This window comes from Anomalospiza imberbis, chromosome 1 (assembly GCF_031753505.1).
Source record: "Anomalospiza imberbis isolate Cuckoo-Finch-1a 21T00152 chromosome 1, ASM3175350v1, whole genome shotgun sequence".
Classification (NCBI taxonomy): domain Eukaryota; kingdom Metazoa; phylum Chordata; class Aves; order Passeriformes; family Viduidae; genus Anomalospiza; species Anomalospiza imberbis.
In genome coordinates this window covers 147,246,512-147,264,695 of record NC_089681.1, presented here as the reverse complement: position 1 = coordinate 147,264,695, position 18,184 = coordinate 147,246,512, and the positions used below count along the sequence as shown (strand labels likewise).

Sequence of the window (18,184 nt, the reverse complement as noted above, 5' to 3'; positions counted from 1 at the left end):
TAATGTTCCTGGAAAGAAGTGTCAGCACTTTGGCTTGCAGCACCGTGTAGGCAGCCTCCTGGAACTAAGGAGCTCACAATAGAGCATGAGAATAATCCCACATACCCCAATCCTTCCTCATCCATCTTCTTAGGCAAGGCAAATCCAACCTGACTCCCATGTCTGGATCCCAACTACCAGGGGCCAAAACTCATCCTGGGGCCAATTCTTGCTTGATGGCCAAGCCCTGCTTTTGGACCTCAAGCCAGCCAAGCTTCTCCTGTGGAACTCGAACATATTATAGGGCTCAAATTCCTTCTGGGGGCTACATCCTGCTTGTGGATCCTTAATCCCTGTGGGACCAATTATCCTGTGAGGCTCAAATTTGTTCCAGGCTCCAAGCCTTTCTCAGAGGTCCCAAATTACATGTGGTGTCTGTTCTGTGATCCAACCCTTGCCTGTGGGTCCCCATCCATCTGTAGGGTCCAGACACTTTCCAGGGGTCAAGTCTGCTTGTGGGTCCCAAACCTCTGTGGGGTTCAAAGCCCCCGTGATGCCCAAATCTCTTTTGGGGTCTGAGCTTTGCTTGTGAGTCCCCAGCCCCTTGTGGGCCCCAAGCCCTTTGAAACAGCCGCATCCATTCTGGGGTCCAAGCTGTGCCTGTGGGTCCCAAATCCCAGGCAGAGATCCAAGCCATTTGTGGGGTCCAAATCTCTTTCAGAGCCCAAGCCTACTTGTGGGTCCCAAGCTCCCCGTGGGACTCAAATCTGTCTGGAGTCCAACCCTTGTGTGGGTCGCCAAACCTTTGCATGGCTCAAACCCCCAGTGGGACCCCAATGTGTTTCAGGGTCCCGGCTTTGCCTGTAGGTACCAAATCCTTCATGGGCACCCAAGGCCCTTGAAGCTCCTAAACCCTTTTGGGGGTTCATACCTGCTTCAGGTTCCCAAGCCCCCTGTGGTATTTAAATGCATTCTGGAGTCCAAGCTGTGCCCGTGGGTCCCAAATCCCAAAATTTTGCAGGGATCTAAACCCTCTGAAAGGTCCAAATCCCTTTCAGGTTCCAAACCTGCTTGGGGGTCCCCAGCCCCTGTGGTGCCTGAATCCATTTTGGGGTTCAAGTTTTGCCATGTAGGTGTTCAATTCCTTGTAAGACCCAAAGTCCCTGTGGTACCCAAATTTGTTTCGAGGTCCAAGTTTTCCCTGTGGATTCACAACCCTTTGTGGGCTCTGAAGCAGCCAACGCTCTCTTGCTTTGGGGTCCCCAGACTCCTGTGTGCCCAAATGTGTTTTGGGGTCCATGTTGTGCCTGTGGCTCCCCAGCTCCTGAGGGACTCAAATCCATTTTGGGGGGTCCCAGCACCCCATGACCACTTGGGGTTCCAAGTGGAACCCATGACTTCCCAAGCCCTTGTAGTATAGATACTCCTCTTTGCGACCTAAATGCATTTGGATTCTCACTTGGGGTCCCCAGCCCTCCGTGCTACTCAGACCCACTTTGGGCTCCACGCTGAGCCTGTGACTCCCCAGCCCCTTGTGGGATGCAACTTCCCCGTGGGACCCAAATCCATTTTGGGGTCCCCAGCCCTCCGTGCTACTCAGACCCACTTTGGGGTCCAACCTGTCCCCGTGGCTCCTCAACTTCTTGTGGGACACAGCTCCCCCGCAGCGGTGCGTGGCGGTGCGGAGGGATGCGGGGCGGTGCGGGGAGATGCGGGGCGGTGCGGGGAGATGCGGGGCGGTGCGGAGCGATGCGGGGCGGTGCGGGGAGATGCGGGGCGGTGCGGGGAGATGCGGGGCGGTGCGGAGCGATGCGGGGCGGTGCGGAGAGATGCGGGGCGGTGCCTCCCGCCGCTCCTGACTCAGCGCCCCGCCCGGCGGGGGCAGGAAGCCGGGCGGGCCGGCCGGCCCCGCTCCTGTCACCGCCTGCGTCAGAGCCCGGAGTTTTCCACTGACGGAAAAGGGCAGCGCGGGGCGGCGCAGCCCGGCCCGGCCCCGGCAGCGGAGCGGGAGGCGCCGCGCCAGGCACCGCCGCTGCAGCCGGAGCCGCCGCGCCGACACCGCCGCCGCAGGTAGGGACCGCCGCGGGCAGCCGGCGCCGGGATGGGGATGGGGGAGACGGCGTGGGCGGAGAGGGGGAGGCTCGCCTTTTACCACCGGGGGCTGCGGCTGCGGGGTCCGCTCGGTGCCTGCCCAGCGCGGGGTTCGGCCGCCGGGAGCGGCTCGGAGCCGTCCCGCCGGCCGGGGGTCGCTGCCGGTGCCCGGCGCCCGTTGCCGGCGGTCGCGCCGCCCCGGCGCCGTCTGGCCGCGCTGCTCCTGCCCGCGGGCGAGCGGAGCCCGGCGGGGCTGCGGCTGGGGCTGAGCCGCCGGGAAGCTCCGGGACCCGCCGGGGCAAGCGGGACGGCGTTCCTTGGGGGAAGGGGTGGGGGCTTGCTGCGCCCCCGACCCGCCCCCCCGCACTTTGCCGTCGGCTGTGCCGTACAGGCACCCGAACACCTTTATAATATTTATTAGGAGTAGCGCAGAGTTCCACCCTCACCCCCGCCGCGGGAAGTCCAGGCTCCGCTCCATCCCCACGGTCGCGGTTCCAATTTTTTGATGTTGAGAGAAAGGTTGGGGGGGGTGGGGGGAGCCTTGCCGGCTCGCTCTTCCCCAAATCCGCCCGGCTGGGGATGCTTTCCCGTCGCTACAGCAACACCTACCGACGGGCACACGGAGGGACCGACGGGCGGACAGACGGAGCGGGGCACCCCCCACACCCCCCGCCTCCCGAAATAAGACATCGCGGCTTTTACATCCCACCTGAAAAAAGGAGGGGAAAAAAAAAAAAAAAAAAAAAACCAAAAAGGATACTCCGTCTCCCGCCCCCAACTACTAAGTTTTCCCAGGTTTTTTGTAATTTTTTTTGTCTGCCCCCCTAACTCCCTCCTCTACCCCCGGCATCCTCAAAAGTGTCTGTCACCTCCGAGTTACATAATGTCGCTGTAGGAAGAGGCTGACACACAGGGACAGCCCTTTCCCAAAGCAGCTCAGCCTTACTAACGCCTGGAATGCCAACGCCTGGGTGGGATGGATGGAGAGAAAACCCTCACGGCCGTTTGCAAACCTCGAAGTCACAGAATGAGGGAATCCTTAAGGCTGGAAAAGCCCTCTAAGATCCCCGGGTCCAACCCTTAACCCAGCACTGCCTGGTTAAGTCTTATCATTTGTTATCAGGAATTGATCACCAATTATTAATTGATTTTATTACTTTATTTTTTCATGAAAATCATTTTAGTTTCGCTCTGCTGAGCAGTTTGCAGATGTAGCCCGTCAAGGTGTGTGTGTGGGGCTGGGGGAGGCGGGGTTATTTTCAGGATGGTTGGGTTTGTTCTCCTCCCGGAGAGACTCCGCAGCTCCCGGCAAAGGCTTTAATAATTCAGCGCAGGAAATGCGTGCGTATATATAGCAGGGAAGGTAACGCACAGCGTGTACCTACAGGAGGACAAATATGGAAACCTGGTGTGAATTATTCATGAGGTGTGATCAAATAGAGGATTTTCCTAGACAAAGCACACTTCGCTGTTTTCCTGTTTGTTACAGCGCAATCTGCGCCGAGTACATCTGAACCTCCTTTCATTTTGGGCCGTGTCAGATAACCTTTAATGTATTTGCTGAAATTTCTTATTTACCTTTCAAGCTGTCAGCAAGAAGTGAGGGCTTGGTAGAAAAATCTGACAATCCCATTTTTTTTTCTTTTTCTTTTGCATTTTTTTTTTCTTTTTCTTTTGCATTTTTTTTTTTCATTTGTGGCCTTCCAAAAATTAGGAGATGGAGTAAACACTTCTGCTGCTCCTTCCGGGGAAGGTGTTTTGCCTGTTCAGTCTCTGACAGGAGCATAAACTCGTGGTGCTACGGACTGATTCATGCTCCCACTCCGCAGCACGACGTACTTTGGGTTTTGCTGTTGCATAGTAGGCAGAGGCTATTTTTAACCGGAGCAAGGTTATGAAACCTTAGACCCAGCTGGGTGAAAATAATCTGGTCTGAACTGGAAAGCACAGCTTTATGTGGCTGGGAACACGCGTGGGACTGTCCCCTGGAGGCTCCTGGTGGGATGATCCCGCTCCCCTTGGCTCCAGTCAGCCCCGAAATTGGGAAGGGTTGTCATCGGGAGGCTGTCACGGGGGCACAGGGGAAACCACTTAAGTAAATATGCAAAGAATTAAAATAGTTAAATGATTGAGCAATGAATCAGTGCTGATAGCGTGGCGATCATTAAATAACCCTGAGGTGTTACTGGGATCACCACTGCTGTTAGACATGGGGTTTCTGGGATAGCTGAGCGGGAAGCTCACCTCCGCAGCACTTTTTGGGGATTCTCCCACCAATATCTCTTTGCCCACAAGAAACAAACACCAACCCCAGCAACTCCCCCAGCGCTGCTCCACGAGCTGCCCTCGGAGCCATACCTGGCTAAAATATGCGGTGATGTTTTTTAAACTAATATTTACTCCTGCTAGACCTGCACAGCCACTGCGGCTCTGGGGGAGGGAGCGGGAGCCGCTCTGACTCACTCCCAGCACCCGAGTCCTCGTCCCGGTGTGCTGGGAAGAGTCCACCTTGGTGTGCTGGAATAAGTCCACTTTGTCTTCCTGGGCTGCAAACAGATGGCTGAGCTTTAAAGTCAGCAAACCAGTTCAAAAAGTCACTGGAAATGGAATACTTTTAGTGCATTGTGCTGAGTTTTGGGGGGTCGGAGGGATTGTTGTTTCCTTGGTGTTCCCTAAATCGCTTGGCAAAAGAAACTTTGCTTTCAATAACTCATGCACAGATCGGGATCCTTCCATTCTTTAGGATGTTCCACCGACCAAGCCCCAAAATTTGAAATATTCTTTATTTCAAATAAATAAAGAATGGAAGGATGTTCCTGGGTGTTCTCCTGCAATACCATGGGAATTGTGGCACAAGCAAAGGCAGCTGCTGGAGTCGCTGTGAGGAGTTTCCTTTGCTTTGCTTCCACTGCTGTGATTGCCCGATGCTTCAAAGCACATCTACAGCCCCAAAATACAACAATACTGAAACATCTTCTCCTCATAATTCTGCCCAAAGCCACGGTGCCTCTTTGTGCAGTCTCCTGGAGACTGGACACTGCTAGGGGTTTTTAGTTGCTTTCCTCTGCACTTGGCTAAACAAATGCCAAACCTTCTTAAATCTAAATTACTCGAAAATATTTACTGTTGAGACGTCGTCCAAGAGGAGGATAGTTAAAACATTAATTCCTTGCATTCCAGTGTATTAGGGCTTTACCCTGCAACTTGCTGGGTGCCAGAAATGGGACTTTGCAGATTGGATTCCCTTCCCCCCCCAACTGGACTGCCCCTTCCTATTCCCCCCACCCAAACTTTTAATGCTTAAAAAAAAAAAAAAAAAAAAAAAAAGGAGGGAGAGAGAAAGAAAGGAATGCACATCTGGGCTAAATATTTGTTAGAAAGTATTCCCAGGATAGTGGGAGTTCTGGTGCCAGAGAGGAATTCCTGCGGGTTTGATCCATTGCATTATGTACTTGTTCCAAAAGCTGTTTTCAGTAAAATAGATGAGTAAGAAGTCTTAGCCAAGAACAGAATGTCTTTTTTGGCAACTGAAAGGAAGATAGGATTATTTTATTTCAGGTTATGTAAAAAAAAAAAAAAAAAAAAAAAGAGAAAGAGAAGGTGGTGAAATCCTGCACTCGGTGCCTGCAGAGATTTGCAATGGCAAACTCAGATACATATATTTATTTTTTCCATGCTGCTGTGGACATTTTTGGGACTTGCTTGTAAGACACCACTGTGGGTTTAAGATTCTTTGCAAAATTACTGCAATTAAAATATCCTCATTGTGTCTGAATGGGCCTCTGGGCTTTTTTGGCTGAGTGACCAGTGGCCTTGGTGACATGGCTTTAAAGGCAGCATCCAAATTGCTGGTGTGAATTCTGTCTCCACATGCCAGGGTGAGGAGGGGAGCAGAGGATCATCCTGGCTTTGACAGTAAAATGCCCATCCGGAGGATTTTTTGGAGTAGGGTAGAAGCAGACACTGATGGGTGAAGCTCCACTACATCTCTCCTGGGAAGGATTTGAAAATTTGGCTTGGAAAACCTCACAGTCATAAATCAGCAATGAGGGAGAAGGTGTAACAGGAGAAAATCACTATATTTTGGCTGGTGGGCAGCAGGTTCACCAGCTTTTTCCCATTAGCTGGCAGTCCTGTTTGCACAACGCCTCCTTTGCATTAACAAAACAATAGGTGTCTTGAAGAAGACAGCATGCCAAAAGTGTTTTTTTTTTCCCTATCCATTTGGCTCATTCTCATAGATGGGGAGCTGCACAAACCTCCCTTCATCCTCCTGGCTGGTGATAGTATTTAAAAAATAAATAAATAGAATTGCACCATCTTATGCACAGCTTGCCTTGGCTCTGGCGTGGTGTTTGTGTTCGCTGGGTTCTCTGGCTGGAGGAGAGCGCTCTGGTTTCCCTGTGGGGTTGGTCTGGGGGGATGTGGTGCAGCCCCTGATGGGCTGCTGGGTTGGCAGGTGACCTGAGCATCAGGGCTGCTGCACGTCTGGTCCAGCCCTGGGAGTTATCCCTGTCTCAGCAGCATGACCTTGGCTGCTGCAGCAGTCTCCATTGTCTCCCACGGGACTTGGATGCGGTCAGGATCACATCTCTGAGGGTGTTTGCTGTTGGAAATGTGTCCTACAGGCATTTTAGGAGCTGGTTCCTCCCTCCCTTGGCTATGGTGGCATCCCTCACTGTCATCCCTCCCTGTCCTGTGGAGCATTCTCTCTGCAGCAGGAACTGATGCTCTTTCAAGCCACATGTGGGATTTTTTTTTTTTTTTTTGCAAATTTTTTGCCCATTCCAGGTGGACAGTGGGGTCTGCAAACCTCTGCAAACAAAAAGCAGCCCAGGCTTTGGATTTGGACCCCTGCCATGGATTTGGAGAGTTTCTTTGCTCTTGGTTGTTCTTAAAGCAAACATGAGACAGAGCAGGAGGCACATGCACAAAAATAAGGCAAATAAAAAGTTTGTTATTTGCTGTTCTGTGGCCGCCTGTGAGCTCAGCTTTGCCATGGAGCAGGCAGGAAAGGGGTTAATCCAGGTGTCAGGTAGGACATGTGCTGCTGGGGCTGGAGGGTGGCCAAATCCACCTTCTCTGCATCTATTTTGGATTAAGGCCAACAAAACAACAACCCCCTCTGTGGCAAAACCACCTGCAGCTCCAGGACTGTTGAGGAGGAGGAGGGATGGAGGGATCACTTCTCCCCAGGTTCAGGGGGACGTACTGGCCCTGTAAGCACGCCTTGCAGCGAATGATTAACTCCTCCAGGCCAGAGAAGTGCTTCAGCCAGGGACTTATTTGACCTTTAAGGTGACTATTGTCTCCTGGGAAGCTTGTGGTAAACATAATTAGGGAGGGTTGGTGCAGGACTTGGAAGGAACTGTGTGCTCCTGTCCTGCAACGTGATACTGCTTGGTGCTGTCAGGACACTGAAAATCCCACGGTGGGGAGGTTCTGCAGCTGATGTGGTGTCTGTGCTGCCTCCTCAGGTCTGTCAGAAGGGCAGCTTTAGTGCTTTGCTTTGTTTTGTTTTTTTTTTCTTTTTCAGAGACTTAAATTCACTTCAGACATGCAAAGCGGAGTGAGAAAGTGTTTGGATTGCAAAGAATGAATTTGGCTGATGGAGAAGTTTCGTGTGGTGGGAGGGGATGTGGACTGGGTGTCTGGCACCCCTGTATCTGCACTGTCACCATCCCAGGGCTGTCTACTGCCCCAGATTATCCAGGTTCTAGGGATGCTTTAGCTTTTGTGTATTATGGGGTGGCTGGTAGCATCCCACATTGCTGGGGCTCTGCCTTCCTTGCTGGAAGGAGTTCCTGGGCTGGTGCTGCCTCCCTCCCACCGTGGTTGTGCCTTACAGCCTGGTGGGATGGGGTCAGGGCAAGCCACCCCTCAGGCAGCAGCCTGGCTCTCAGCTCTGGGGGTGGCTCACTGGCTCTCAAATAAGCTGGCAGTGGCTTCTGCAGGAGCAGGGGGAGCTGGGATGGTGTTGCTGGGGTCTCAAAGGTGGAATAATCCATCATCAGTGCAGGAGCATCCCAGGATGAGTGGGTGCTGATGTCCATTAGAATCATAGGATAGCCTGAGTTGAAGGGACCTACAAGGATCTTCAAGTCCCAGCTCCTGGCCATACACAGGACCAACCCAAGAATCCCACCCTGTGCCTGAGAGCATTGCCCAAACGTACTGCAGGCAAAGTCTGTAGCTTTTGTGGTTTTTTTTTTTTTTTTTTCATCTCCCAAATTGACACAAACTTTATAAAAGCAATGTTTAAAAGATGCAACACAGTTATTTTTGGCTTTCTTTTTTTTTTTCCTTTAAGATGAGCAGGGGCAAAGCATGCAGGAAATTTAGGAATCTAGGCAAGTACAGAGCTCCTTTGTTTTTAATTAGCTGCCTTGTTTTTAATTGCTTCTATGCTTGATACATAACCCAGCCTAAACAAGAATAGCTTATTGAATGGGGGACTGGCTATGAAAGGCACCGTGAGGAGAAGGGCTGTTCTTCACAGTTGATATATTTGTATTTCAGTGCTTCATTTAATAAGTCTGTTTCCCCGGGGGGCTGTAGCAAGTAAATCATGCCAACAGATTGTTTTCTGCAAACTGGCTTATTTTTGTAATTAGCAAGACGTTAAAGCTGTAACTGCATAGAAAGCGATCTGGGTGAGGAGTGAACATAAAAGAATTAGTAAGCAAAATGTAATACTTACTGTTTGATGACATTTGTGTTGATTGGATTGGTTTCTGGACAGTTTGTTTTCTGGGATAGTCAGTTTCTTCTGCAGTGTTGTGAAATGGGAGAGAAATTCACAGGTGTGCACAGCGAGTGTAGCAAGACGAGGTGTTTTAGGAGCAGCATTTTTTGGGAGTCACATCTGCATGGCCACGTGGATCTGATGGGGAAGCCTTGCTGGGGGTTACAGCTGTCCTGCTCATCACCAGAAACTGCCAAGATTTCCCTGGCTTCATGTTGGTTTTTTCCTTTGTTTTCCAGTTATATGACAAAAACGGCGTCACCATGAGCGGAGTATTGAAAAGGAAGTATGAAGAGCTGGGGGATGACAGCACCTACTGCTCCTCCTCCTCCTGCTCCCCCCTCTCCTCCTCAGCATCCTCAGGCTGGGACACTGATGAGGAGAATTCCCGTGGAGAGCCCAAGCCCAGCTCTGCCTTAATGTCCAGCTTCACCCGTGAGTACCTCTGGCTTTGCCAGGATCAGCCGTGCCGCTGCATGGGGTTTTGTAGGGTGGTGGTGGGTCATCACCACACACAGGCCCCCTTGGGGTACACCTTTATGGCTAGAAATGGTTGTGACACCTGCTACCTGTCATGACACTGATTTATAATCATCCATCCTCCTCACAGTGGTCTTCCTCAGTCCTTCCTTCCAGTATTTATTACTCCTTTGGAACATTTTTGCTGAAGTCCAGGTTTGCAGGAATAGAAACCCAAGGATGGGTGTGTGGAGGCATGTGGGTGCCTCCGAGCCTGTGCTGCAGGACCATCCCACCAACCCTCAGTTCCCTGTCAAGCTGTTTCACAGGCAAAACCTAATCAGACAGTGAAGGCCCATAATGCTGTTTTTTAAAAATGATTAACCAGTAGCGTAATTACCATTTCAGAACTTGTTTCCTACGTAAAGTGGGTACTTTGCCAAAGAACATGACACGTTTGACATTGCCTCTGCTGCTAGTACAGATAAAAGCTATTTTGTTTTCCCAGCAATGTAAGTTTTGAGAGCTTTTAGGAAAACACACAGAAGGCAGTGTTGTAAAGCCCTTTATCTGCCGTGCGAAGGGAAAAATAAAAAGTACAACAGAAGAACATCTTCATGGAGGAGAAATAGTCCAACCTAGTAAATTATACTGAACACCCACTGTATATAGCAGTTAAGGTCCACTTAGCAGACATACACAAACACGCAGTGGTCTGAAAAGGCTTTAGAAGTCTTGTAATAATAAAGAGTCTCATTCTTGCTTGTCTTCCCAGGTTTTGTGACAAAACAATGAACTTTTTGTATTCTCTGGCTCAATTGGAAAAGGGTCAGGAATGGGAAAACAATTTCAGAGGAGGGGTGCAGGGAGAGAGAAGCAAATGCCAAAGTGCAGCAGCTCGGCCGATAGATGATCGTGGTGGTTAACTTGCCTTCTGATAAAGAGCTCATGTTTTAGGAGATTGAGTCAAGGTTATTGTGAAAATGCAACGCACAGTGCAAAGATATGATCAGAGTGACTGCAGGACCCAGTGTGAACCCCCAGCTATTGAGCAGAAGCTGCTGACACAGCTGGGTGAACACTTCTTTTTTATCTTTTTCTTTTTTTTTTTTTTTTTTTTCCACACGAAACTGAAACACTATATTTTGGCAAGTGAGACCTGTGAAATGTGGGTGCAGTTAACTGTCCAGTCTTGCACTTTCACACCCTTTGGGGCCCACCAAACCAGCCGAGCCCCTCGGGTTGTTGCAGTCTTTACCTTGAGTCCCACTGTAGGGCTGCTTGTGGCTTTGCCTCCCAAAGAGCAGGGCTTGATCCCAGCTCTGCAGCAGTCACCCATCCTTTCTGGGTTATTTTTTTCCATCGAGGCAACCAAGGCACCCCTGCGCTAGCAGAGAATGGGACCAGATATACCTCCCCACCACAAATTTGGGTGTAGCTGGCTCTTGTTCCTGCCACACTCACGCGGCTGTGCCTGGCTTTACTTTCTTGGCAGGCCACACTCATGGAAACTCACTGACTCTGAACCTGCCCTGACTAATTAGTCCCCCTCCATCTCCTGTGATTGCACGTGCAGCTGTGCAGGGCCAGCTATCTCTGGAGAGGCTCTGCTCTAAGTGATGTGTAGCATGTTTCAGCAGTTTAAGATAAACCAGAGTCGTGTATTGCCATGTTTACCCGGGGATCACCTGCACAAAGATTAACATCTTTGCAGCTGCTCTCAAATGAGTCTCTTGAGAATAAACCATAGATTCAGAGTTCCTCCCAGTGGATGGTGAAAGGAAGCACCAGAAAAAACAGCCGTGTGGGCTATTTTCTGCCCTGCCACAAAAGCTGGAGCCATGGAGCACCAAGAGTACCAATGCCTTGTCCTGCCAGGTGCAGACCAGGGGCTCCTGAGTGTGGGGCAGAGTGGATTTAGAGAGACAGATGTGTAGGATGGCTGGTTGCTTGTTCATTATGCTCTGCCACACGTGAAGAATAAGCAAATGGATGTTCCTGGGGGAAGTCAAGCGGGAAGGAGAAGCAGCAACCACCTCGTAGGGTGAATCTCATCGGTGACTCTGATGCAGCGGGGCTTGGCTTAGCTTCGTCTCCATCCTCATCCCACCTCTGAGGTGTTAGCTGCAAGTGATGTTGTAGCCTTGTCCCAGTGTGTTCCTCTTGAGAGAATAATTACAAGTCCTGCCTGTTTGTAATATTTCTATTCCAGCTGCAGCATGGCAGCACCAACTTAGTGCTTTCTCTTTTTTTAATTCTCCCCTTTTTAGCCACGTCAATCCTCAAGAAATCCAAGCGACTAAAGAAGAACAATGTGGAGTTTGACCGGGTCACTGTGTTTTACTTCCCACGCTGCCAGGGCTTCACGAGCGTGCCTAGCCGTGGGGGCTGTACCCTGGGGATGGTGAGCAAACACAGCTCCTCCCGGCAGTTCACGCTGGCAGAGTTTTCAAAGGAGCAGGAAAATGTCCGTCGGGGCAAGCTCGAAGAGAAATTAAAAGAGGAGAAGTTGGAAGCGTTGAAATGGAAAGTGAGTGAGGAGCGTGGGGCTGGGTTGATGAGGAGCTGGTGGTTGTTGTTGGTTAATTGGCCAGTTTTTAAGTAAGAGCCTCTGAGACCTGTGGGCATCAATCTTTAGCTCTCAGTTTGGGTCTCCAGAAAAACACAGGATCCACTGGGGGATTTTCATTTAGTTCCCCACCTTTGAAAAGTGAAAAGACACAGAAGACATTTTTGCTCTTTTGGTAGTACCTCTCTGCCCTGGGATCCACTTGAGACTCTTCTTGGTGTCTCCCAAAGTCTTTTCATTTCTGATTTAGATACTGGATATCCCAGGACACATGCCCAGTCACATGTCAGGTCCTTGTGGGCTCTTAGATGTTGATCCTGAGGTTGGCCACTGTGGGGGAGAGGTCATTCCTTTCTTGTTTCCCCTCAGCTGGGGCTTCCAATGGCTCTGAGTCCCAAACAAGCCCCTAATGCTTTGTCCATTTTTTGCCCTCAGCTAACCATGAATGGCACCAAGGAGTCCGAAGAGGCCAACCAGCTCACCATCGAGGACATCTCCGACGACGACATCGACGTCAGCAACGTGGACCTGGAGGACGGCTTCTTCCTGCAGCCCTACCCCGCCAAGAAGAGGCGCGCGCTGCTGAAGGCTGTGGGGGTGAAGAAGATCGACAAGGAGGAGAAGCGGGAGCTGCACAACATCCGCCTGTCCCGGGAGGACTGCGGCTGCGACTGCCGCGAGGTCTGCGACCCCGAGACCTGCAGCTGCAGCTTGGCAGGCATTAAATGTCAGGTACAGCCTCACCCCTGGGCATGGGGAGATGCCGTGGTTCCAGCGGTGTGTTAGAGCAGGGAGGTGTGAGCAATTTGGACAGAGTTGGGGCAGCCTGTAAATCCATCTGCTCCCACCTGTGCTTGGCGGTGCAGAAAGCTCTTGGAGCATCCCTCAGGCTGCAAGGCAGGCACTGCTCGAAAGCACCCTCTTCCCAAATCACACGCACTGCCACCCCCACACCACAATGAGAATGTCCCCACTGTACGTCCCCACGAGATCCATACCTGCTTCACCTCCTGTTGGAGGTGGGCCACATGGGAGTGTCTGCAAGGAAGAGCTCCTTGCTCCTCACACGCGGCTGCGCTTTCTCCCCCTCCCCCAGGTTTTATTTTTAATTCCTTTTTCTTCTGGTGTGTGTCACAAATCGCAGTGTGCTCAGGGAACGTGGGAGTGTCAGCTGAGCGTCAGCCCACAGTGGAGCTGTGCAGGCCACCTGCACAGTGGGATAATCCCCCTGTATTCAACTAGGGAGTTATATTTTACAGGATATTTTTTGTGAGTGCCTGCCCAGCTGTATTTAGGGAGCCTCATTCCCTATTCTGGGTGCTGCTTTCTTCCTCGGCGCCGTGTTTGGAGGCTGGGGGTGGCGGAGGTGGGTGCACACAGGTGCTCCGTGTGTGTCACAGCCCCCCTCTAGTGGCTGCTGCAGATCAGATAGTGAAATAATTAAATAGAAATAAAGAAAAAACTCACTTTTTTTCCCTTATGTCTCCTTTTGGACCATTGTATTTTGCTTTTTTTTTTTTTTTTGGAATCTTTCTTCTTCACTTGTACTGAAATCCAGCTTATTGTGACACCTCTTCAAAAGAGCAAGGTGTCATTTTTTTTTCTTCCTGCTTTTAAACCCCTCAGCTGTTACTTGGTTTCTCAGGGCAGACAAGTCACTGGCAGTTTTGGTTTTATGCCACTGGGTTCAATCCTAACCCTCCCCCTCTGCTTCTCCCTGTTGCCAGATGGATCACACCTCCTTCCCCTGTGGCTGCACCAAGGACGGCTGTGGCAACACCGAGGGCAGGATCGAGTTCAACCAGGCCCGCGTGCAGACGCATTTCATCCACACCATCATGAAGCTGGAGCTGGAGAAGCAGCAGCAGAGCAGCGAGAAGGTGGCGGAGGCTGAGCCCCCTTTCCGGGAGCGGCTCCCTCCGCTGGGATGCGCGGCAGGAAAGGGCTCGCTGGAGGAGCGCGCGGTGCCGCTGGCACCTGCCTTCCAGTTCAGCCCCGAGCTGGAGGCCCTGGGGGAGAACAGCTGCAGCAGTGACATGACAGACTCTTCCATCTCCTCCCACCCCAGTGAGGACCTGGAGGAGCCCTACGAGAGCCTCCCCTCTGACAAATCCCAGTCGGACGTGGACGACGACGGCTTGGCGCGCATCCTCCATTTCAACGACTCGGATGCCGAGGAAGAGAGCAGGCGTGGCCAGGATGACCTCGGCTGCTTCCATCCCACCGACTTCTTCATTGAGGACCACGGCAGCGAGGCCAAGCCTGTCCCTGGCCACTTGTCCCACCTCTCGGAGTGCCTGGATGAGAATGCCAACCAGGACAGCGGGGGTTTGCTGGAGGATGCAGCCCATGTGAGGTGTGATGGGCTGTCCTGCTGCGCCTCCTCCTCCACTGAGCCCTGCTCCAAGAGCTATGCTGACCTCAGCCTTTCCTCTGATTCCTTGGATTTCTTCCAGTCCTTCTCAGACTATAACTTGGGACCCCTTTACAACTCCTTAAAGGAGTATGAGAACCTGGATAACTTCTCAGCGTTACAGTTTCAGTTGCCTAATTTCCCTGGCTTCCCACAAGCTGGAGATCAGGGCTCCTGTTTCTTGGAGTCCCTCATTGGTTTGTCCGAATCCGTCCCTGAAACCCCGGCCCCTTTCACAGACAATCAACTTTTGGAGGATGCCATCAAGTCATCGCTGATGGAGACAGTGAAAGTGTGAAACACCAGTGTGGCTTGGGCAAGGACTCAGGCAGAAAGGAAAACGGAGGAACAATTGGACAGGCAAACTTTCACTGAAAGGGTGGTGTGCTACTCAAATATAAGGAGGAAAAAACAGCAACAGCAGAAGACTTTCTAAGCAAATTAACTATTTTTGGTCTTTATACAACGTGGACATTTTGACATACTGCAGCTATAATCAGTTCTCTCGCTGTTTGTGCAAAAATTTCTAAACTTTCATGACGGGGTGGGGAAGGGAGGGAGGGAGGGAGAAAGACTTTCACATGAGAATTTCCTTGTGTTTTGTACGAAAAGACCTGTTAAGAAAAACTCCTCGCTAACGTTGCCAGTCATCCATACAGCCCCTTCTAGAAACGTTTCAGTGTTGCAGGAACTTTTTAAGGCAACTTTTTGAAGCTGTATTTATTGTGAAAATTTGTGGTTTACGTAAGAGTTGGCCCAACACACTCTTACGTTTAAATCTGATGAGGTTTACAGAAGAGATCCATACACTATATACATAATCATTCTTCATCTATTTATTGCAAATTCCAGAATTTAACTAGCCACTGAAGCTTGAACTAGCATGAAACCTTATTTAAATTGGTAATACCTCAGATGTATTATGTGTACAATCATATTTTTTTGCATAATATATCTGTATTTATTTATTTTCTACCTGTAGTACGTGAATAGCACTGTGGTTTGTCGATGACCTGGAAGGGCAATAAGGTCTTCAAGAGGAAGATGACCCTGGTTTTTCTGAGTCTGAATGATGTTGGCTGTTTGGTCTTCACTTCACATTTCTAAAAACACTGAACAGAAGTGGTGTGGGAGGGCAGGGACGAGGGAAGAGTTCGTGCAACATCCCTTGGTTTCTCCCAGCCTTGTCGTAGACATGAGAATGGTGTCTGGTCTCCATAATGTCACTGTGGAGAGCAAAGCAAGCAAAACCTTCAACTATTTAAGAAGTAACATTAATACTAGCACGAAACAAAACCCAACCCCTTTTTGTAAATTATTTTATAATTTATTTAATTTCCTAGGGATTTGGCCATGAGATCTTTCCCCACCAGTTATGGTGCCTGAATATGCAGAGGAACTGTCAGCAGCGGTGGGGAGGTGTAACCATAAGGACCTTGGCTGCCCTCGTCGGGGGCTTTGGGAGAGCAAAGCCAAAACAGCAACAGTGCTCAAGCTCCTCGGCAATGCTCCTTAGGACTCCCCAGCACCGAGGATGTCGCAGCTCCAAAATCCAGTGGGTCACACTGATTGTACTATATTTTTTATATAGGTGAATCAAGTAATTCAAGCAAAACAGATGGATATGAAATTTATTGGGTTATTTGTCCTGTGAGTACAGTTTTTGAAGACCTGAAGACCAAGCTGAAAAACTGAAGGCTTTTGGTTTTTAAAACGAGAGAAATCTTTGTGTTTAGGAAGGATACTGGAGGCTGCCTTTTGGTATTTAAGTCAGTCTGAGAGCATGACACTGTTTGGCCACGAGATGTAACTGGACAAAAAATCTGTGCATCAGTGATACACTAAGTGCCTACACCAGTGGTATGGAAAAAGCAAAACGGATTTAAAACCTACCGGCTTTAAAATCCCCCTTGGAAAATTTGGTGATAGGAATGATTCCTGGCATTACCAGCACAGGAGGAGGAGACAGTTCTGGTGTCCCCAGCTCTGCTGCCCTGGGAGCAGCTGGAGGGAACTTCTGGGGGTGCAGAGACACACAGACAAGTGAACCAACCCCGAAACGTGGATTTGAGGATTTTTCTATTGGCTGAACTGTTTCTATCCCCAACCACAGGGATGGTGCTCTTGGATACCTGCTCTTCGACAGGTGCCTCACTGCAAACCTGCCGCCAATTTAGGAAACTTCTGGCGTACGAAACGTGGGTTGCTTGGGGTTTCTTAAAATCCTTATTATTGCTATTTAATTGTACATCTTCTCTGGTATTGAGCCAGTCATCCTGGAAGTGGAGCTGATCCCCCATGGCCACGAGCGGGTCCCGAGCCCGTGCTCGCCGCCGCTTCCTCCTGCAAGGCATCGCCCCTGGGGCAACTGTAGGAATACTACTGGCAGATGGAGGATTTCCTGGATATATCTATTATTATTATTATTATTATTATTGTAATTGTTATTATTATTATTATTTTTATTATTATTTTTCATTGTCGTCATTGTTTGTTTAGACTGAAAAATCCCCTTTTCGGTTATCTCCTAGGTGGTAGTTCCTTATCCTTCAGACTGCATCAAAAATACTGACAGTTGAAAGTCTGGTAGCATTCTGTATTTATTGGCACTAATATATTTTGTAACATTCCTAGGTTTCTCTGCATATATATATTTATATATAAAATATATGCCTGTGTTTATATATATATATATATATATATATATATATATATACACACACACACACTTTTTTAAATGAATTATTGGGATTGACTCCTGCCTTGTGGATTTTTTTTCAATAATTTATTCTTTTTATTTGTGTTGGTGCCAAAAAAGAAAAAAAAAAAATTTTTTTCTATTTTTTTTTTCCCCCAGGGCACTGAATTGTAAATATATAATTTTTTTTTCTTCTCGGTATCTGTGTAAAAAGTTGCCTGTTAAACAGTTTAAAAACTGGGTATTTATTGACACAATCTGTAATTATCTAATGTATTGGTTGAAACGCTTTGGTTTCAACATAGCTTTATTTTAGCTTTCTTTGTGTATATATTGTGATTATGTTGCTTAAAGGTACAAGTTAAAAAAATGCTTTATTTTTACCTTATCCATTTGCATTTGTTTATAAAAAAAAGCATATTTGTCTACAGCTGCTGTCTCTCATTTCATCAAAGCAATATGAAGAAATTTCCATTACACTTTCAATAAAAGAATTTTGTTTGAATACGGCAGTGTCTTCACTAATGTCCTTTGTGTGACACAATAACCTTTTCTGTTTTCTCTAAATAAAGTAAAAAATCAGTGCATGGGATGTGGTTTTCCCAAAATTTTGGCCTGGTGGATGGTGGCTGCTTGTCTCTAAGGGAATGATGGAATAGACAACAGTCATGGCAGCATCCACATCACCAAGGAGAAATCTTGGGAAACCCTGGAAACCACTTTCCCTCCTGGGTTACAAACCATTTCTCATTGCCCCATGCTCCCCCTGGGACCTGGAAGGATGCAGCTGGACAGAAGCATCACCATGGTCCTGTGCCCCTGGGGAAAAACAGAAAAAATACTCTTGGTCATGGCAACAGCACGGAAAGAAGAGAGTAGCATGTGAAGCAGCCCATGGTACAAAGGGAAAAAGATGAATAAATCCCAGGAATCTAGATGGGGAAGAGCACACCTCTCCCATGGGTCTGTGGTTGTCAGCACAGGCATAAATCATAACCACTGCCATTGACCTGAAAGCAAAGGAAATTGGCCAAAGAATGCCATTGTCTAGTTTTCCATTGGGAATCCATTTTTAAAGGTTGCCATCTGCCCCCAGAGCAGAGAAGCTCAATTAATTGAATAAACTATTTGTTACAAATTATTTGCTGAGCTGTAAAAGCAGAAATACTGAAAAGAGGCTCATCCATGGAGGCTCTGCAATACGCAGTGAAGCTCAGCCTGTTTCCCCAC

General features: G+C 49.2%; 1 protein-coding gene across 4 annotated transcripts; it reads left to right on the top strand.

Moving 5' to 3' along the window:
- Positions 1 to 1,868: 1,868 nt before the first annotated feature.
- CSRNP1 (cysteine and serine rich nuclear protein 1) lies at positions 1,869 to 17,459 on the top strand. Of its 4 annotated transcripts, none has more exons than XM_068175332.1 (5): positions 1,869 to 2,049; positions 9,055 to 9,250; positions 11,545 to 11,804; positions 12,279 to 12,575; positions 13,571 to 17,459. In XM_068175332.1, exons 2-5 carry the CDS (start codon positions 9,079 to 9,081, stop codon positions 14,552 to 14,554), a joined length of 1,713 nt encoding a protein of 570 aa, XP_068031433.1. In that variant the 5' UTR covers positions 1,869 to 2,049; positions 9,055 to 9,078; the 3' UTR covers positions 14,555 to 17,459. The 4 variants fall into 4 exon arrangements, with proteins under 4 accessions (XP_068031433.1, XP_068031426.1, XP_068031441.1 ...); XM_068175325.1 differs by having other exon boundaries at positions 1,870 to 2,044; positions 9,053 to 9,250; XM_068175340.1 differs by lacking the exon at positions 1,869 to 2,049 and adding an exon at positions 2,891 to 3,168.
- Positions 17,460 to 18,184: the final 725 nt, after the last annotated feature.

Coding starts and splice junctions, on each gene's coding strand:
- CSRNP1 (XM_068175318.1), top strand. CDS start 9,028: ATGTTGGTTTTTTCCTTTGTTTTCCAGTTATATGACAAAAACGGCGTC. Junction 11,805..12,278: donor TGGAAGCGTTGAAATGGAAA/GTGAGTGAGGAG, acceptor TTTTGCCCTCAG/CTAACCATGAATGGCACCAA. Junction 12,576..13,570: donor TGGCAGGCATTAAATGTCAG/GTACAGCCTCAC, acceptor CCCTGTTGCCAG/ATGGATCACACCTCCTTCCC.